The 21,550-nt window shown below is 42.6% G+C and overlaps 1 protein-coding gene across 1 annotated transcript in view; it reads left to right on the top strand.

Moving 5' to 3' along the window:
* Positions 1–21,274, top strand: part of CDHR3 (cadherin related family member 3) — a 37,005-nt gene extending 15,731 nt beyond the window's left edge. Inside the window, exons 7-19 of the mRNA XM_042018362.1 lie at positions 1,991–2,139; positions 3,475–3,664; positions 3,930–4,098; positions 5,563–5,662; positions 5,808–5,906; positions 6,511–6,737; positions 8,395–8,566; positions 10,018–10,262; positions 12,832–13,004; positions 14,373–14,386; positions 15,834–15,865; positions 17,261–17,309; positions 20,060–21,274. Coding sequence (XP_041874296.1) covers positions 1,991–2,139; positions 3,475–3,664; positions 3,930–4,098; positions 5,563–5,662; positions 5,808–5,906; positions 6,511–6,737; positions 8,395–8,566; positions 10,018–10,262; positions 12,832–13,004; positions 14,373–14,386; positions 15,834–15,865; positions 17,261–17,309; positions 20,060–20,373 — 1,933 coding nt within the window. The 3' untranslated portion in view covers positions 20,374–21,274. The remainder of the gene's footprint in view (positions 1–1,990; positions 2,140–3,474; positions 3,665–3,929; positions 4,099–5,562; positions 5,663–5,807; positions 5,907–6,510; positions 6,738–8,394; positions 8,567–10,017; positions 10,263–12,831; positions 13,005–14,372; positions 14,387–15,833; positions 15,866–17,260; positions 17,310–20,059) is intronic.
* The last annotated feature ends 276 nt before the right edge of the window (positions 21,275–21,550 follow it).

The following is a 21,550-nucleotide window of genomic DNA, read 5'->3' as shown; positions in this document are numbered from 1 at the left end:
GGAATGGGAGCTGAGGAAACTTGACGAGTTAGCAAACCTCCTTTATTTTACCCTGATCATAGATGTCAAGATAGAGTTTCAAAGGGTTTTTTAAATTGTTCCCATAGTATATGCAAGCACATCTGGTTTTGGTGTTCACAACACTGTATTGGCATTCAGCCTTTTGAAATTGTGGCTGTTAAAATCAATGGAAAATTGTGGAGTCAGGAAAACAAAGGAGAAGGCAAGAAAACAAACATACGTTTCCTTTGCAATTACATTGCAGTGACTAAAATATCTGCTTGAACCATCCTGTGAAAAGCTACTGGCAGGTGGCAGACAGATGGACAACGTGACACTTCCCAGATGTAGTTGTGTAGGAGGTAGCCCCTAACTCCTTTCCAGCTGTCCTGGTGCTTTGTGTTATGGGGATGTGCTTGGTAATGTCCTGCTTCTTCCCAAAAGGTCTAGTGGGGATGGGACAACAACCAGTGCAGGGTGCAGAAGGGTTGGTAGGGCTGTGAGGGTGGAGCTGGGGTGAGTTTGCTGTTCACAGAGAGGTTGGAGCTGGGGTTCCAGTGGGCCTAGGGAGTTTCCTACTTTGGGCCAAAACCAGTTAGAGCTGTGGGAGTGAATGGGATCTGTTTCTTTCTTCATGGCTCAGGAAGCAACAGGGGAACAAGGAGGGAAGAGATCCAGTGCCAAGACTGATATAGAAAGTTTGTAAATACACTGACACAACAGGTTTCATAAACTCCTTGTTTTCATCTGGCTGTAAGTTAGGTGTTTTTACTGGGAAAATCCATGTGATTTCTCTCCTGTATGCTTGCCTCTTTTCATATGATCTGACAGAAGAGCTGAAGATAGTGTGTCTTCTTAACCATTTTAAAAATTGCAAGTGGAGGCCTTGAGACATGACATCTTCTGTTCTGTCTCTGCAATTCTCTGCTCCAGTTGCTAAGTGCCCTATGATGTGTGTCTTCAGAGAACAACAAAGGACTCATGTTCTCCTGTACTGGGAACTACAGACCAGTCAATTACCTAAGTGGCAGCATAGGATGTTTAAAAACGGCAAAAAGGATTTAGTCTTTTAACACACTTCTAATGCTTTTTTTAACTCTAGATGACCTTCAACTCTCCTTGAGTTCTAGAATCAGATGTGTGTGTGTTCGTGTGGGTTTCAGTAATATAAACCAGTCTTCTGAAATTCCTTGCACCATTTTTGGGTTCTGGCCCATGCCTATTTTTGCATGTGGTTCAAGTACTGTAATTGTCCACCTGAGTACCCACGTGAACATCAAACTGCAACCACTGTAAGGAATCCTGCACAATTGCCTGCCAGACCATATCTGACCTATAAAACTAAAATAATGGGAAATTTGGGAGCACTGGCATACCAAACAGCAGCAGTAGAGAACCATTTTCCCAATGTAAAATGCATCAGACAGACAGATGCTGCTGGGAGTTTGAGGCACATTCATCTGTTGGGCACCCAGAAGAGTGCTCCTTCCTGCCTTCACCTACTGCAGGGACAACTCAGCTTTTCTGTAATACTGTTGCCCCCCAGAAGGCTCCAGCATTCATTCCAAAAGATGATTGACTACATTACTTGTTGTATTTTTGCTTTTCTGTTGCAAAATGAAGAAATTAAAGCAAATGGCTTTATGAGCTGGCAGCTCTGTAGGAGATGGATGGCATGACTTAACAGCCCCTTACCTCTTCAACTTCCATGGTTCTGTGAAAGTCAAATTGCTTTTACTGTGGAAAAGTTGTAAGGAAAGAACACTTACTTGTGTGGCTGTGTCATGCTTTATGAACACATGCCAGTTCAGCTACTGCTACATGCCCAGCTGGCAGAAACAATGCCTGGGGTATTTATCCAGACATGCAAATAGCCATCTCTGAGCCCAGCATGGCCATGGCTCTGCTGCCACAACTGGCTGCTCAGCTAAATCTGTAATCAGTTGCCCTTGCAAACAAGACGCACGCTTTGCTGAATTTTATCTTGTAGAAAACAAAGGATCTACAGGATTCCAGAGGAACAAAACCCGGGCACCATTGTTGCCAATATAACAGCTAAAGATCCTGATGATGAAGACTCTCCCAGCAGACTTTTCTACAGCATCCAGTCATCTGACAGACATTTCTCCATAAATCCAGGTAAGACAAAGAAAAATGTGACTTCTGACATCTGAAAAAAAAAAAAAAAGACTATCTACTTTGGAGAAGTTATTCTTGACTTAGTTTTAAATAGACTTACTTTATTTTGTGGCTCCTTATAGCAAAAAGGAATGCACAGTCCCTTATTAAGGTCGAATTCTTTGGTCAGCTGACCAAGACTTGGCAAGATATCTTGAAGAAAGTAGACCAAAGGTGACTTCTTGACAAATATTGACTTGTGGCTCGAGGGTGATGGTTCCTTGGGCAGAATTAAGATTGCTGACTTCTTTCTAATATTTGAGGACTGCAGTGACCCTTCTGGGGTTCTTGAAACAGCTTCAGGTAGTTAGACCATAAAGTCCTCCCTCCTGCCTGAAATCCTCTCTAGCATTTAAGTGCACAGCAAATCTACATCTCAGGTTCATTGCTCTATTCACGACACTCCTCAGGCAAGACCATCCAAAAGAGGCCTCTTTCTCGTGGTGATCCTATCTTCTTCATACTGTCTGGGATCTGTACATCTGTTCCCCAGAGGTTTTTGCTCCAGGGCTGGCATTCAGTGATGGCTTTGCTCCTTGTCTGCTATTGCTTTAGAACTGCCTATCACAGTTATAAGAAGTGCCACAAAACACAGTGCTGTGGGGGATCAGGATGATCCTTAAATGCTTTGAATTCCCTATGCCTTTTGGCCTTGTATTGCCACCTTCCTCCTCAATTACACTATAAAAGGCAGAGGATATATGCACTGTTCTTTCAACTCTGTGCTCTGAGAATACTACTTGTACTGTGCCATAAAAACCTTCTCTTTTTGAACAGAGGCTAACAGAAGTGAAAAAAAGTATTAAGTGCATGGCTGACCAGAGCACTTGGTGCAGTCTGTCACAGCTAAGAGCAGCTCTGTTGATGTATGAGTAGATTTGGAGGTGCTGAAGGATGCTTAAATGATAACAGTGGAAAGTGAAGCTGTCTTACTAGCTAGGGAGCAAGGACAGGCATTAGCAGCTCATTGTCCTTGCTCTGTGAAGGCACTCGACTCTGGCTTGCACTAGAAGCTTGAGAGTAAGGGAAACCTAAATGCTTTACAAACCCTCTGCTGAGGCCTCCTAAGGTGTATTTTTGAGCAATGGTATCTAGCCATTAATCTTACCCAGAATGTTCAGAGCCATTTTGTACCACTTTAAAAAAATAACTAAACCAGCCATGATTTGCACACAACAGAAGACTTTTTATTCTGCTACCTGTCTGTTGAACTGCCCTGTCCTCTTGCACATGCACCATGACTGTTTGTTTCTTCCCCCCATGGTGAATATCTGACTTCTGGCTGTTCTCTGACAGCAACTGGAGTGCTGCAGGTGACTGGGAGAATTGACCGGGATGCGCTTCCGCTGCGGCTCCATCCTAACCTCTCACTGATAGTCCGGGTAGAGGACAGCCCCAGCAGTGGCCATGCCAGTGAAATGGAGGTCACAATCATTGTTGACGATATCAATGACAACCCACCAGAATGCAATCCTTCTGCCTTCAGGTATGGAGCCTCTCCCTTGCCTTGGTGCTGCCTTGCTGCCCCAGACCAGTGTGCAGATGGACATTTATTGTTAGCCTGCCCATTCTGCAGGGCTGTTGTCCATCACAACATATGGGTCAAATTCCGGGTTGCTTCCTCCATTGTTGCACATTTTGATCTAGGATTTCACTTAGAAAATAAATCAATGTTTTGGCCAGTGATATATGAAGAGTTCAAAAGGAGAAATACAAGTTACTTTGACGGGAAATGTTCTTGTTTTAAACAGGAAAGAAGCAAATGAAAATATGGCTCCTGGGACACTTCTTGTTGATCTTAGAAATTACTGTAAAGATATTGATGTTGATCCATCAAACAACCAATTTAGTTTCACTGGATTATCTGGTTTTGGAAGCAATAACTTTTCTCTGGATTCCACTGTGTCTGGAAGACTTGTGGTCAGTCATTTGTGGCTTTATATTAGATTACCCCATTACAAAAGTCAAGTTATGAAATATTATAAGGGTTTTTAAAATTCATTGTACAAGAAAAAAGAATTACTGTCATCCATTTCACAGTAGGTATGATGTGGAGAATGACTGTTTTGACTAGTTGTGAACTATATACCCCTTGATAGGATGCTTTCTAAGGATTCTACAGAATTTAGTGAACAGAGACTGTTTCCTCCAGTTTTAAATAAATGTGCTAGATATGATTGAAAAAAAATATTCTTTTTTAGGGAGTGTGAAGCACCAACTTTGATATGGATAAACAAAGAAATTTGATGCCATTTCATACCCATTTACTCATGACAGACTGTGGAAGATCCTTGCTACTCAGCATGAAGAATTTAAATACTTGAGAAATCTCACACTCAGTAACTCAGTAGTTGGTCAGAATTGTAAAATCACTTTGAGTGGCAAATTTTCACAAAAGTGTGGTGGGATTTGCACTTCTGTGATTTTGCATGTCAAAATATGAATTCCTTATGCTGATAGCTGCTGGCAAACTTGCATTGGCCAGAACCCCACCAGTTCCTGGACATGTGCAATGGTGGTTGTTTTGTTACTTTAGAAAGAACTGTGGGCAACTGCAGAAAAAGGGAAACAACAAAAAATAGGCATTCTGTCTAAAAGACAAGAGTGCTACAGGAGCAGTAAAATGGCTTTGTATGGTTTACTTTAATTTTGGATCTGAGGTTTCCTTGTCAATAAGCACTGCCCTTAGCTGCTTCATCTGCCAACATAAAAAGCATTTTCCTTGCTGCACAGGGTATGACTGTTGTCAATCAAGCCTTTGATCACTGTGTATGCACAATGTACAGACTATGTGAAGTAACTTGTTCCTCCAGGAATTTCCCTGCAGAGACAACCAGCAGTGGATGCCTCTATGTTAGTCCTGCTGCCCCAAAGTTTATGAGGCTTCTACAGCGAGATAGAGAGCTCAGGAGATTAGGATTTAAATCTGTGTGAGCCACCATTTAGTGATAACTTGGTTCCTGGACAAGCACTTGTGGCTGGACCTGATACCTTTGCTTAATGTCTGCAGGCATGAGCTCAAGGAGTAACTATTACTGTTTAGCAATCACAGATCCTTGTTTAGCCAACAAAGGGCAGGGTAAATAGCCAGCTCTTTACACATGCTTTGAATTGACTAGGTAAAGGTCAAGACCTTATGATCCAAATGATAAAACTTTCTGCACTTAAGGGGAAAAAATTTGTTGGCAGAAGTGTGAGCATGTAGGAAAATCCTGGAATTCAATCCTGGAATTGACTAATAGCCTGTGTTATTCCTATGGAACAGTTCTATATATCCAAGGGGCAGATCACACTTACAGAATGCTGAAAATAGCAATTGTCATCATGTGTACTGTGATTTCATGTATGGAAGTATAAATACAATTGTGTTCCTTTCTAACTTAGATGACCGGAACTATTGATTTAGAAAGTCCAGCTAATCCAGGAGTTGAAGTTTATACTTTGACTGTCAGGGTGCAAGATATTGCCCATCCTAACTACTCAAGCAAGTATCCCTTTTACATTTCTTTTCATAGTTTTCTGTGCTGTAACAGCATGGAGAGAGGAATACCATATGTATTTTGAATATATGCATGAGAAAATTTCACAGCCATACTTAACTATGATTTAATCTTCTGTTATATTTCCAGATATCATCTACATTTACATCAGGATAAAGCCAGTGAATGAATTTTTTCCAGTCTTCAGTAATTTATCTTATGTATTTAGTGTTTCAGAGATTACTAAAGGTACAGTAAGTAGCACCTACATGATAGAAATAATGTTGTCATTTTGTTAAGTGCATTTTTGCTCTAAATGAATTTTCATATATGTAAATAAGGCAAATGGCTCAAAGTTCCAGTTCAACTAGGGTCTCACCATACAACCACCTACTACCCTTAAATAGACTAAACTGGCAAAAACTCCAATTGTACAGATGGAAGCTGAGACACAGACAAATTCAGCAATTGCACAAGAAATCTGTGACAGTGCCAGGAACTGAACTCAGATGTCTTGTTTTAGACTGTCTTTTCGCTCTTGCTAAATTAGCCCTTTGGAGGGACTGTGGTGGTGCAAAGAGACCTTTATAGACTGACACAGATGAGTGAGGACTCCCTTGGCCCAGCCACAGAGCACTTCTTCTGAGGTTCTCTACAGACTCTTGTGTTTTGGTATTTGCTGCTACCAGACCATGCACAGGGAAGCCATAGCACACCATAGTGAAATAGTGCTTCTCACGCTGTTGCTTTAATTTTCTTGGGTGAAAAACTCTAAACCAAATCATTAGTTCAGTTTCATCTGTATCTTCTGTTACTTTAAATGTTAGTGAAATATGGATTTTCTGTCTCTCAGCTGGATCTAGCATTGGAAGAGTACATGCCACAGACAAGGACTGGCCACCTAATGTCATCACTTACTCCATTGTGGCTGGAGCAGGCACCAGGGATTACACAAATATCTTCTGGATCAGCCCAACAAAAGGAGATGTGAGGATTTTAGCTGGATTAGACTATGAAACAACTCAGAAACATATGTTCACAGTACAGGCCTCAGACCAAGAGAAGTCTACAACAGCATCAGTGAGTAAACCCACTCTACTTCTTCCCCTTTATCTACACTTTCTCTCTTCTTCCTGGTAAGAACAGTAAGACACTGGACAAAGCACTTTGGTCTGTAAAAGGCAAGTCAAACCTTTCCCAGTCATATCACTCAGATGAAAGAGGTGTTTTTCACTCAGTGTTGGTTTATTTCTTACAAAAAGGATAAAATAATACTTTAATCTTTTTGACTGTGGTTGCTTCTCAGACTTTTTTCTTATTTTATCTTGGCAGTGAAATTGTTTTTTGTGCCCTAGACAACTTAAGTTACTCTTTATGGATACAGAGGTACTAGAAAATAGAAAAAGGACAGGGTCTTGAAGCCAGGTAGCACAACCTAGTTGTAGCCATGTTTAGTGACAAATCCTTTTTGGAACCTGTGTAGTGTCCCTTGGCCCTCAAATACACATTTGATTTTGTCTGTGATTTTTCTTTCCCTGCAAAGTGTCCATGTGAGAATTGTGTTGCAGTGCATCAGAGTTGTGTTTTGATGGAGCAGTACAGAGAGGATGTGGATGGGAGGAGGGCTTGGGCAGCCTCTTGGGTTAATGTCAGAGGGCCAGCCCAGTAGAGTTGTGTCTGCTTGGCCTGCTGGAGTTGTACCTTGCCGTGACCATGATCTACTTTTTTCCCTGATGGTGCTGTCTGGCAGGAGCTAAGACCGTGCCAGGTACCAAGATAACTTTAAACAGCAGGGTTGTGCTTAGGTTTGCTGCCCAGACCTATTTTATTCAGAAGAAAAATTACAGATGGTATATCCACAAAGGTATTTTATAGTTATTTCTTTCAAACAACCCCATTGTCCTTCACAGACAGACTCACTTTTACTTCTTTTCACATTTTCCCCCTCATGACTGCTTTACATTTGATTTTTGCATATCTCTTGGGGTGACACAGGTACTAGGCTTGCTTTTCATTCCAGCCAAGCACCACCCATAGAGTTGCTAGCTAGGAGATGTTTAATCTCTTTATCATGTATAATGCTTCAAGGTGATGGTAAATGACAATTCAGCATCAGAAGCTTTTAACAATGTCAAGCTTGTCTGTTGCCTGACTAACAGACATTAGAAGAAAGGACTTTAAGAAGGGTAACTTTTTCTTTTATCTAGCTATTCCCAGATGACATCAAACACATCTGGTGCTTCTGTGGGTGCTCTCAGCCATGCAGGAGGCCATTACCAGCATTTCTTTCTCACTGGGAACAGTCTATAAACACTCTTCCTTCCATGGATCATGCTCTGAATGGTTATTAAATATGTTAAGAAGCCTAACTAATGATTGTGAAGCAAATTGAGAGTTTTGGAAGGGAGTTTAATGATTATGTGTTACTATTATTATATCTCATTTTAACAATAACACAATTCAGGTTATTCAAACAGTCAGACATATCAGCTTGAAAACCCCTCACTTTTGGAAGATGGCTCAGGTTAAGGAACATGATCCCAGAAGAGTGCTGATCACAAGAATTGAATCACAGACATTTTCTGGCAGGAACTAGGTTGAAAGGGGACTTCAGTGCTCTTCAAAAGCTGTTGATCAAAAGAACAAAATGGGCAAAGCCAAACAGTTTCTGAAATGAATAAAATTCTGTCTCAGCACATGGGAGCAGCTTCAGCTTGCTATTCCTCTTTTCTTCCAGGTAACTGTGAATGTTTTGGAAGTAAATGATGAAGAACCAGTTTGTTCACCCAATTTCTTCTCACTTCAAATCCCAGTCAGCTTAGCTGTTGGGACCAATATTAATGGCTTCAGGATTGAATGTCAAGATCGTGATTCTGATCCCAGGTCTTTCCGTTACTTCATTAATGAAGGTACTGTGTCACAGTGTGGGAGCAGTGAAAAAAAATAGTGAATGCAGATGCTGCACTTACATTTATAAACAAAAGTCTAATATAGTTTGTGTGCTACTTTTCATGGTGAGCTAGCTGTGATCCACAAATTTTGCGCATCATTACATTGCTGCTCTCTGCACAAGCTGGCTACTGGTACTACTGGTGGTAGCAGCTAGAACCACTCCCTTGCAAGGCTGGATTGCATTCCACATTAATTAATCAGCTATTAATTACACAGTTGAAAAGAACTTGGGAAGAATGAGCTGGAAGGGTGTGCAGTGTCAAATTTCTCTTCCAACTACTGCTGAGTAAATCTTGAGAAATGATGGAAAGTTCTATTACTCTGCATATCTCACCTCTAGATGTTGGTGCACTGTTGAAAACAACTGCTCGAACCTGCATGTCGTAGGTCCATGCTATATGCAATAAACCCTCATTTTAAGAATCCTTGTTTGAACTTCATGATCAGCTGCATCCACTTGGAAAACTGCAGTGGTATGGGATGACAGCTTCACAAAAATGGGAATGCACTGTCTTGGGGCAATTCCTCCTTTTGTTGCTGAGGTGACTGCTGTGAAGAAGGGAGCAGAATGTCCAGGTGTCAGTAAAAAGCTGTGAGCATCAAAAGAGAGAATCTGTCCTATTGCAGTCCCTTGATGCCACAGAAGGAGCTCTGTGGACATAGTATTGACACATGAATCCATACAATGGCTATGTTGATAAATCAGTGTCTGACCACACTGGTGTCCTGGCACTACAGACCTGAGCTGTGTCATGCATTGTCCTCTGAGCCACAGAGCATCTCATGGCTGTAAAATAGGCACTGTAAAATAGGCATGGCCTTCAAGGTCAAGTCTGCCTGCAGCCCAGGCCATGAGCAGCTCTCCAGCTACAATGGACAGAAAGCAAGGGGTGGGGAGCCAGTATTTCTGAACTCTCCTCCCTGCCCCATGCTGCTGACAAAGCACTGGAGGCAACCAATGTCACTGAGTCATGAACTCTCTTCTGGGGGACCTCTTCAAAGGCCACTGCCTCTGGGCAGATGGAGAAGCCATGGAGAGAGGCTGGAGCTACACTCCAGGAACACCCCAGTAGCAGAATGACCCCTGCCACAGTGCAGGGTCCTGACCCCAGCTGGCTGTTGTTGGGTGCTCCCCAGGCTGTAAGTTCAGGTCATTCAGGTGACCTCTTGTGTGCCCTATGGCTCTGAAGTGTTTCCACAGCCTCCTCTCTGCTATGTCCCCATAGAGGGTCTTACTCTATATTGTAATGCTTTTGTGACTGCATTGTTTTAAATTATTTTATATGGTACAAGGCAGCTCAAGGAACCCTTCTTGCCATTGACATTTCACCACACTTCACCATTTGTTACACACATTAATGTGGAATTAAAGTAAATATTTTTGCATATTGGTGTTACCTTTTTGCAGGCAATAAGAACAATCATTTCATCTTTTCACCAAGTGCTGGCTCCAACACATCTCGTCTGATTCTCGCATCAAAGTTTGACTATGAGAGTGGGCTTGATACAAACTGGATTTACAGTCTCCGCGTCCACATAACAGATGACAATTTAGTATCTGCCAGGGACAAAACTACACACTCAATTAAAACTGGAACAGTGACTTTAAGCATCAGAGTTATCCCAAACCCAACTACTGTCACTACCACTACAGTAAGTTCACTAAAACTTTTGTCCAGGTCTGCATTTCTTTTATGGACTAATCTCCACAGGAGTGGAAAAAAGAGGATAGATGTATGCAAAAGGAAAGCAAAAACCTAGAGTACATCTAGTGCTGGGAGGTTCTGAGCCCTGTGCTCTTATGATGAAGCCAGAGATGGTTGACGTGCTTAGTGATGAAGGATTAGTCCCAGGTACAGCGTCATAACATGTGTTTTGTATTTCAGTTTCTAAAACAAAAAGGGCAGGAAGCCAGAGGACCGGGCATGCTGCCATTACCATGCAACTGGAAAGTTAAAGATTTTGGCAGCTTTATTAATAAGGAAAGAGCAGGGATTAACCTTTGTCTGGAACCTTAAAATTACCTCATGCATTTTGCACTACCTCTTTTTTTATTCATAGCTATTCACTCCCCCAGCTGCCTTGCAGTTCTTTGTGCTTCTTTATCATTGGAGCACATTAATCTGTGCCTACCAAAGTTGAAACAGACAACAACAACAACAAGAAATCCTCATCACTTGAAAGGGTCCTTTTCCCATCCCTGAGGTCACTGTCGTGTAAAACTTGGAGCAGCATGTCAAGAACTGATGCAGTTGTGCACAGCCTCAGAGTGTCACTGAGTTTTCAGCAGGTTTCAGACAGCAAATCCAGAGGGGTGGGATGGGTCTTTCCTGAGCTCCCTGCCCATATGGTGGTCCATAGCTGAGCTGAGGAAGCCTGCACAGCTTTTGGCAGCCCGAGTGGGATCTAACCCTGCACAGCCTGTGGAGGTGTGGGCCTGTGTCCCAGCAATAGAATTCACTTCTCTGCACAGCCGTCCCAGTTGAGCTCTGGCTTACCAGTTTAATTTTGAAGCTGATTTCCATCAGGCTGGTGCATGATGTGAAGAGAGCTTGCTTTTGTCTTGCCTATAGATGTAACACAGCCTCAGGGTACCGACCACTCTGTCCCTATCCTTGTAGCAGTCACCCCTTCAGGCCTGGCTGCACCATCGTCCATCATCCAGAGTCCATCCATTCCCTGCCTGCCTGCAGATGGCATTACCCTTTTCTCTCTTGCATGCAGGAATGAAAATATGAGTTTCCAAGTGAAGTAGTAAAAGACCCTTTTGCAGTAAAATGGTCTGGATCTTCTAGAGGCTACTGGTAACTGAGCCAGAACCAAAGAATCCAGCTAACAGCACATGCAAGTCTGGTTGCTTTGCTATGAAAATGCTTAGATCCAAATTTTCAGACTGATTAATAACCCTGTTATTATCTAATGCTCTTTTGGGAAGGAATAAATGATTTTTTCACTGCCTTCTACTCCCCTACTTGATGTGGAAATGAAAAGTTAAGCTGAATAAACTTATTCTGTATTTCTTTCCCGTGCTTTACCACAAATACAAACAGTCTCAACCACATACCACAGCATTAAATCTGTCTCCCTAGAGATACCAGCCTTCCACTTTCAGGCTATTTTCCAGAAGAACCCTTCCATTAGAGCAAGTTCTCCCATCACTACCCTTTACATGTGTTCAGTGCAGCGACTCAGTGAGTCAGATACTGGAAAGCTGGTAGTGTAGAAAAGAAACCCCGTCGCAAAAAGTCTCTTGTGACTTTAGTCCAAATGAGAATAAAGTGGTGGTGGTGGTGATATTATTTGAGAGTTTCTCTAAGCATTGGATGTATCTTTTTTTGACAAGACTAAGTAGGTTATTTCAAAATTATCCTTAAACTAGAAAGAAATAGATAGCCTGCTCAGTTTCGTACTCATTGTTATTACAAACGTCTTACAGAAAATTAAATAAAAACTTCAGTAGGTGATCAAAACTAATAGTACCACACTAGGTAATGAACCAGGTAGAGCAAATGAGTAATGGCTGAAATGTGTGAGGATAGTTTCATGATGGGACCTTAATGAATGGGTTGCTAGCACCAAGTGATATGCCAGCTCAGAGATGTGTCTCCTGACACTCAGGAAGATGTGGGAGATTGCAACTGCTCAGGAAGTGTGCTTTTCCTTTCTGGAACAAGTCACTAGGTAAAAAAGAAGGAGTTTCATTTCTTTTTATACAATAACCCAGTTCCTTAGGGTTCAACTCTTACAAAGCAGACTGGATGATCACTGCTGTGAAGATGACCTACTTCCAGTTTTGCCTTAGATAACAAGAAAACATTATCTCAGTAATGGTAGTATTCCCTGAACTTGCCCACCCTCCAACAGTGTGCTTACAGGCTGCCTCTCAGGCTTTTAAACTTCTCCATGACATGCTTGTGTTAATATAAGATATTGAAACATGATCTGGAACCTCCCCTTTTCCTTGTGGGTGGGCTCCATTTCACCTGCCTTTGGTTGCCCCAGGAGCTCAGTGGTCCATCCCAGCCATCTGAGCTGCCTTGGCAGTCAGCAGGCAGGCACATAGGATGAATCACTGTCTCCCTCCATCTCCCTCTGCCCATCATCTGCAGAGCCCCAGGGCAAGCTCGGGCCGCGTGCCTCAGTGCAGAAGTTCAGCCAGATGAAAGGTGCTGTTGGTGTCGGTACGCAGCCTTGAGGAACTCTTCCTGTCTTGTTTTAAAAGCCTGGCTTCACTGTTGTGACAAAAAGGGAAAACCTCTACTCTCCGTCGGCGTGGTACGTGCCATTCGTCATCACCCTCGGCAGTTTGCTGCTCCTCGGGCTGCTGGGCTACCTGGGGCTCCTGCTGCTGACGCGGCTCCGCACCCGCTGCCCTCCGGCAGGGAGAGCGCCTCTGTGAGTCCTCTTACGTGTCACCCTGGGGAAGTCCCCAGCAGCACCTGGCAATGACAGAAATGGCTCAGGCCTTTCAGCCGTGATGATATCGATGATTTAAATCTTTTATAGCGGCATGCCCTGTACTGCAGTAAACGCTAATACAAGCTACAGTGATATTTGTGTTAATGTTATGAAATCCAGGAAATGTGTCCATGGCTTTTTTTTCATGGTTTAGTAACATTAACGTTAGCAGAAGGTGGAAGTGGAATTAGCAATTATGACCTCTAAAGGCAACTACGCTCATGAGCCTCAGTCAGAGCCTGTGCCAGACTCTGCTGACCACAAATATTTTGGTTTGTATTTGACTCCCACTCCAAGGGAGCTCCTATCTAGGTAGTTACTGGATGCATTTTCCTCCCTCTCAGCTACAGATCCCAGTGTTCCTTGCAAATACTGGTTCTCATGCCAGATTTGTTGTTCTGGCAAAACTTCTGCTGATTTCCGGGAGTTTTACCCAAGCCAGTTACAAGGCTCTGGCCCATAAAGCTTCATAGTACCTCTAAGTGCTCGTGCTTGGCAAAAGGCATGGAAGCACCTGGGACCAGCTCTGAGTCACTGTGGGAAGTGCAGAGATCCCTGCTTGCTGCCTTCTCAGTGGGCTGGAACCTGGCTGCCTCTAAATTGACTTTGTTCTTCACAAAACAAAGATAAGCAGTCCTTTAAGTGGCTGGAATTAAAAAAACCCCGGGATTTCTAGAAGTATTCTCAGGATCTGGACAACAATTTAGAAGTTAGATTAAATGTAAAGAGGTACTATATGACTGTGACTATAGCTCAAATCGTGTGTGCAAAGCATTTACCAGCTTGTGAAAAAAAATGACAAATGAATCTAAGATACTGCTATTATTTATTAATTGGGGAAATGATTTATTGGAAGCCGGGCTCTCCCATTAAAAAGCAATTTCTATGTTTTCAAAAACATTTACAACCTTTCAAATATTTTAAAAGGTATTCTCTGAGCACATCAGATCCAAAAAATTGACCTTCCTCCAAGAATGGAAAAAATGACAATATCTGAAAATATATTTTCCCAGCTTACATAAATCCATTATGCTATCATCAATAAGACTTTATTATTTTAATAGCATTCCTTCTTGAAGAACTGTTAGAGCAATGCTCAGGGCTGTTTTCTTGTTTGAGAGAGGCATTAAATGATACAGGCTTTCTGTGAAAGCAAAACCAGAAACCAAACAAATCAAGCAAATCTCAGAATTTGAGGAAACACATCCTTCTTGCCAAGTGAAAGAGAACAAAAACTATGATTTTTTTGTGTAGGCAAAACTATGACATTTGTTAACTACACTCTTAATCTTCTTTTCATTACAGGATAAACGCTCCAGGTGTGTACCTCTTTTCTTTATTTTAATGCTTCAGAACAAGACCTTGTTTTTGATTCAGTGTAAAATATGTAAATTAATTTCTAGATAAAAAATTGACACAGTAGAAGGGTACTGAGATTAGATAATCCTGGCCAATTATGTGAGGCTTGACAAAGTGATTTCATGGCCCTTTTAGTCTTCAAATCTATCAGCTATTAGGCAAAACCCAGATTCAGAATACCCAGTCTGGTATTCTGGCACAGATGCTAAAGAATAACTGTATTTTTCACACACAATTTATACGCTATCTGTTAAAAAATAATCTCATCCATCTATAGCACCTTCAAAAGTCCTCTCCACTCTAATTCCGTGTTCTCTGATCCCTTCATTTTCTCCCTTGACACCATTACTTCATGTACATAAAGATTTATTTTGAAGTATTGGTCCTTTTAAAGGGGTTGTATAACTTAGCAGGGAGATAAATTGCACATGGAAAAGCATGGTTTTTTTAAGGAGTCTTGCTCCTTTTAGTCCCATTACGTTTCTGCTAGAGAGCATTGCTCATATGGGCTCAGTAGGACCCTGGTTTTGTAATTCCCCCTTTCCTCAGTCAGTGTCTCCCAACTGGAAAAAACACAGGACTAACAAACCCCACAAAATTAACTGTTCTCTTGGTTGCCCAATTTGAGACATTTCAGTGTTGGCTGGTTTCCAAAAAATGATTTTTTTTGCTTTCTGAAAAACTGGTTCCCAGATGCTGGGCAGCAAAGGCCAGACAGAACAGGTTTCCCATCAATGCTCAGGTTGAGATCCACATGCAGCACCTCAGAGTTTTGCACACCTGGCCACAAAGCACATTTGTGGTCAGGCACAGTTCTCCAAAGAAAGGCCATTAAACAAATTGGCAAGGAGTGAGCAAGAAGAAATCATAGCAAGTAGTTGGGTATCATCCACAAATCCATGCTGTCGAGATGCCCATGGCACTGCTGCTGTGTTTGTTTGCATGTGGGATGAGTTAATAGTGTGGCAAATTGACACACAACCAAATTGTTCTTCAATCCGAGTTTTACTTGACTGAAAATGCAGCTCTTCCATGTTTTGTCTCCAAGCTGATATTTGACACAAGCTTTGCAACTACAAACATTCATGGAAAACAATAATCTACATTTCTTGTTCAGATATTCCCAAAGGTGAATTTCTGTATTTGTTTGTATTATTTAGAAATGGAAACCTGTTTAATAAACCACTGTTATTCATTCATTACTGACTTTTCAAGGCTAGACTTTTGATTAGTCACTGGCAACTGTGGATTGTCACTCAGCATTTGAAAAGAAGTAAGGCTCATTTAAGATGTCTCAGCATTTGAGTAGCAAGAATGTCTATTTCTTTGAGGATATCTTGGCTTTAGTGTCTATAGTCATCATCAGAAAATTCTGGTTATTAATAATGTGCATTTTCCTTTCTGTAGAAAAGAAGAAGCCTAAGAAAGAAGTGGTTGTGGTAAGTACTGCTGGCCTCAAAACAAACCCCAGTTTTGCCAGCCTCATCATGCAATACGATCATAGGACCCTTTCTATGAAAGGTGTCTGTTTTCCAGAGAATATAAAAATGATAGGCAAGGAAAAAAGGATTTCCCTCAAGTGCAAAACATTTCATTGTCCCAACTGGCCTCTGTGTTTGGAAACAACATGGGGTGTGCGGGGTGCTCACCTGCCCTGGGGCCCCTTTGCTTCCAAGTGCCAAAATGCTGTACTTGGGAGGTCAGGCAGGCTGTGCCCACAACAGGGACAGGGAGACTTGCTGCAGAGGTGGGATGACAAGTGCCCCAGCTTCACTGATGGCAGTGGTGCACTGCTGAGACACCACTGACCTGTGCAGCCAACTCTGACCCACCTGAGTGCAACCAGTAAGGTATGCCAGCATACCCAAACTGTAAAGAGTTTGGCCTTGATAAGCTGTTTGCAGCAAAACATCATAGATGTTTCCACTGTTGGAGATGTTTCTTTGCTCCTGGATCTCAGGGCTCCTTGCTTTTCATAGACATTATTGCACAAAGGCTGTCATGCTCTCAGGCATGTGGTGTGATTCCTGGAGTGGTCCTTTGCAGGTCCAGGAGCTGGACTTTGATGATCCTTGTGGGTCCCTTCCAACTCAGGATATTCTGTGAATCTATGCAAGGCACTTTGATTAGTGAACTCCCTCCCCCCAAGTTTTTCAGAGAGGGGATTCCCAAGCCCACTCTGGGTGGAGGATATTACCCCACCAAATATTACCGCAGGCCTGGGCCCTAGGGTGTATCACCGTGTCCCGCAGCCATAGGGAGGAGGAGAAGATCCAGCAGGCAGGAATTGTGCAGCAAGATTGATTTATTTAATTATTTTACAAACTCTTTTGTAGACTTTTTTCTTCATAGTCTAATTGGACAAAGGATCAGCCACCCCTTGGGGTGATTGTCTAAAATCCTAAAACATCCATTGTCAAAATATTTTTCTACTGTACCATAAACAAGACTTTTCAAGGTTGCAGGTGTTTGGCTGTTTACAGAACTCTGCTACCTCTTCTGTGAGAGAGAAAAGTCTCTCACGGACTTAGAAAATAGCAAGAAAATCCTTGCTAGCAGCATTTTTGTATCTACAGGAGGAGACCCTCTTGTGGCTACACACGTGGAGGCATTTAGCATGTCTTATTAATTCTCCTTTGAACATCTAGTGGCGAAACCCTACACCACAAATGGCTCTTGTTGCCGGTTTAGATTAAACCCATCCTAAAGGAATGCAATATACAAGTCATACAAATCTACCTCCATTCACGTAGGTCACCATTTCCAAGTCACTGCTCCTCCTTCTGACTTGACGAATTCACAGGTTTCATTTCACATTTTGTGTTTCTTCACAGACAATGACAAAGCTAAACACTGTCTTTGATGGAGAAGCCATAGACCCAGGTAATAAAAAGCAATTAACAGGGAATATGAATACTAGGCTGGAAACAAACTGGATTAGTTGATTTAAATATGGTTCAACATTGGTTTTTCATATTTCAGGTTAGCTGTTTCCAAGGAATGGGAGCTATATCTCACAGATAGTGAGAATCAAGACAGTGCCTTAGTAGCATTCATAATGGTAGAATATACTTATGGTCCTTGAAAGCACACATCTGATGGTCAGACTGTTCACTACTCCTCTGCTAAACTGGCATATATGGATGTGGTATAGGAAGGTGGGAGAGGAGGAGGAATTTGCTGCAAGTCTCTTGATCTGGTGCTGTCATAACTACGTGGTCTCACTCTTCTCATGTCTGGGAAATGGCCAGGAGGTTAATGTCACTGCAGAAGTACTGCCTTCGTCTCCTAAACCTTTCCCTGGATGCAGGGTGGGTGGGTGGGTGAGTTACTGGCTCCTGTACAAACCTCTTCCCTTGCAGCAACAGTGCATTGCTGCTGTTTATCCAAGGCTCAGGCATCGCTTGTTGGGGAGAAAAGGGAAGGCCATCAGCTGGCAACAGCTACTGATTGTGTCACCAGGCTCCAGCTGTGCTGACTCTGAGCATGTCTGATTAACCAGCTGAGAAAAGCGAAAATAAGGCAAAAGCTACAAACCTCAGGATGATCTGGGAGGTGTGTGCTTATCCAGCTCCCCAGGTGACGGCCATTGCTCTGCAGCAGAGCTCATTGCAGGAAAAATATTTTTGTTTTCCTAAGGGTTGATCTGGCTTACCTCATTGCCCTGAAACACAGCCCCTGCCTGAGCCCCTTAGTTTGATGCTTGGCCTGGAATTAGGGTGCCCAGCCCTGTCCCTAATGGGCTGATGGCCCCAGCATAGAGATGGGGAGCTGGTAAAATGTGACAATCAGTCAAAATAGGTTTTTAACAAATAGATCTGAAAATAGGTCTAAAACAATAGGTCTAGAAATCACCCAGAAGGCAGGCTTGTTTCAAGGCTTGGATTCATCTGGCCAATTTCCACCCAAGTGCCTGTAACTTGTGTTTCTTATTAGCTGGCTCAGGGCTGTTGGATGCCTTGAGCTAATGGGAAACACTAGGCATGGAGACTGAAACACAGTTTGGGCAAACAAGTGGGACCCTACTGTGCAATTAAGCCCATCCACAAGGCTGCTCAAGGCCAGTTTGATCCAGGTCCAAGCTCACCTGCTATTTATAGAGATCTGGAGGAATGGGCTCCAAAATCCCTGCTTTTTCCCTGAGTAACTGCATTTGTAACATACTAAAAATGGATAGTCTCTAGGCTACTGCAAGAGCTGCTTTCCAGTGCTCTTGCAGGATAGCTGGGGCTCCCTTTCTCAACAAACCTGACCATACTGGACTTAAGGATGTCTGAGCCCATCCAAACTGTCATGCAGAGCCACAGCATTCGTGTTGTGCCTGACACAAGCATTAAGCTGCAACACAGCTCTGGGGGGCAGCAGGGAAATGTGTGCTCCCCACTCCTCCCCTCTCTTCTCCACAGCTCATCCCAAACCCTAGAGGATCAAAATTGCTTGTTTGGAAATGAGATTTAATAATTCCCAGGACATCATCGGTTGAATATGATTAAGAGGGATGGTCAGAAGCTGTTTTCTGATCTGGGCTGCTTTAACATGTCTGCCTTGTAAGCAGTCAGAAAAAATAACATGTAAAGAGATCCAGTTTCATCTTGAGTTGCTCAAATTGTGTTAATGCATCATAAATCATTAATTCTGATACAAACTGCAACATGTAGTAACACGTAGACACTGTTTCTTTCCAAGCCTTAATGGTCTTTTGTTTGTCTCCTATTACTAATGTTTACAGAAAGTGCCATTATAGCTCCTGATTCTCTGTTTAGCAAGATACAGTGCTTTAGACTGTGAGGCAATCACACAGGACACACAGCAATTTTTTGACTTATCTCTAGTAGCAATGAACTGAAGGAGAAGATATATTTGCTTTTAATGTGCAAGTAGAAATTAGCCATAAACCCTGAATAGAGACAGAAATCTTTCTGACAAGGAAAGCTAGACATGTGTGCTAAACAACACAAATTTAACAATATTTTTTATAAATGAGAGAATATGTACTTGTACAAAACACACAGTGCTTCACTCTATTAACGGCAATGCGCATGGCAAGCCTGGAGGAAAGCATTTTGTGCAAATGGAGAAGGAACGCATGCAGCCAAGACTCACTGGATCTCCAAATCCTGGGTCAGTCCGGATGAGCTGAAGATGTATGTGGCATATTGTGCTCCTAAGCAGGTTTTACTGCCTCTGGTAGGCAACTCTACATGACAAAATAGGCACAGACATATATAATGGTCGTGCTCAGTATGGCCAAAGATAGAAGTTTTGTCCTCATGACTATGGATGTGTTTGTTACACTGCCCATGTTAATCCTTGGTAGCTGGAACTTGGATAGAGTTATAGGGTGATAAGAAAGTTGAGGGTTTTTTTGGAATGGGAATGTTTTAAATATCTCTGTTCCCCAAACTGCAGAGACAATTCTTATAGTGGCAGAACAGCCAGCGTCTCCTCTAAGCAGCCACTGCGACACCCAGGTCCCCATAGAAATGACGCTTTCCCTTTCAGGGCCACCTCCCCAGTTTGGCTGAATTCCAAGTGCTTCACATTTCTCAGTTCAACCCCATGCTGAGAATGGCCATGTCCCAATCTGCTAAAGCAAGAATGATTTTACCCTGTTGTCTTTTTGTTCTTGCAAGTTACTGGCAGAATGTACGAGTTCAATACACAGTCGGGGGCCCGGAGGTGGAAGAAGAGCAATGAGCCCCTTCAGCCAATGCTAGCTGTGCAGGTAACATCCAGTGCCACAGACAATAGTGGCCAAGGGACAGAGAGACCAGAGGCATCAAGCAAAAAAGAGCCTTCAGAGAAGAGGAAAGAGCTGACTGCAGCAACAAAACCGGCTGCCAAGCCCTCAGCATGGCAATCAGAAACACCAGGCCAGGCTGGGCTGAGATTGCAAAAGCAGAAAGAGGAGTCTGAGGACAGGGGATTATCTTCACCAGCCCCTTAAGGCAGGAACTGACTTCATCTCCCAAAATGAACTCTGCTTTGCTGTTAAGCCAGAGTGCATGAGACTCCAAGGTGCCTCCCAACTGACCCCTGATTTGAACAGCCAAATAGTCAGATGAGATTTTTCGCTCTATCTCAGCTGTAAAGCAAAAGGTGGCCATAAGGTGTGCAAACCGGACCCAAAGGCAGGATGAATCTGGATGTACCTTTGGCAGGTGCATGTAAGAGCAGGAGAGAAGAAGAGGAAACAAAGCAGAGTCACGGACAGAAGCATTCAGTGCCCACTGCCTCCTCCAGTGGTAGTTTTCCCCTAGAAGAGCTCTGCACCTCCAGCAGACATGGTCACATCCTCTGAGCGCCTTTGGGAATGGCAGCATACACAGATGTGCTTTCTCACCAGTGAATGAGATCTCCTGTCCCTGTTGAGCAACCAAATGAGTGAAAAGCACATCAGGGTAGAAATGTTTGCTGGTAAAAGCTGAAAATATTTTCTTTTCATTCAGTATTTTATTTCAGCCCTTCCTTGCCCTCCCATCTTGCTGTAGGAAAAACCATGGCTTGAAAGCAGTTCTGGAGTAGAGAAAACCCACAGCTTCTTGTGGTATCTCAGGCTGTCATGTCAACACTTTCAGCTTATTTATCTTTCGTAACACTAGCAGCATTCAATATCTTCACCTTTGATATTTCCTCTGGCACATTTACTGCTTTACAGAATCAAGTGGAACATACTCAAAAGAATAATGACAGTAAATACACGGGGTGAAATAATCTTTTCTGAGTGTGAGCATGTATAATGTAAGTTCTGTCTAAGAACCTCACATAAAATAAGCAAACCTGACAAGATTTTATAAAATTATTTTAATCTGAAGAAAAACAATTATAAACGATGACTTAATACTCCATGTCTTGCCTTGTTTTCTTTCCTGATTACAAAAAAGTTTTTTGACAAAGAGGGACTGTTATCAGTTGGCAAAAGAAAATCTTGGTTTAACTTGAGCAGGGGCGGTCCATGAAGATTTTATTCAGTCTCTCACATACATTGTTTTTTGTCATACAACGAAGGACTTGGATGGAGAAATCCACAGTAATTTCACCAAGGATCCTACACTTCAAAAAAGCACCCCTCATGGTGCTGTGGCTCTTTGCTGTGCTCCAAAGGAGTGTCTTGACTCAGGAGC

The sequence above is a fragment of the Corvus kubaryi genome, unplaced genomic scaffold, assembly GCF_017639235.1.
Source record: "Corvus kubaryi isolate FWS band 111438036 unplaced genomic scaffold, C.kubaryi_AGA036_p1.0 137, whole genome shotgun sequence".
NCBI lineage: Eukaryota > Metazoa > Chordata > Aves > Passeriformes > Corvidae > Corvus > Corvus kubaryi.
The sequence above is the reverse complement of the archived record's forward strand: the minus strand, read 5'-3'. Positions and strand labels throughout refer to the sequence as shown.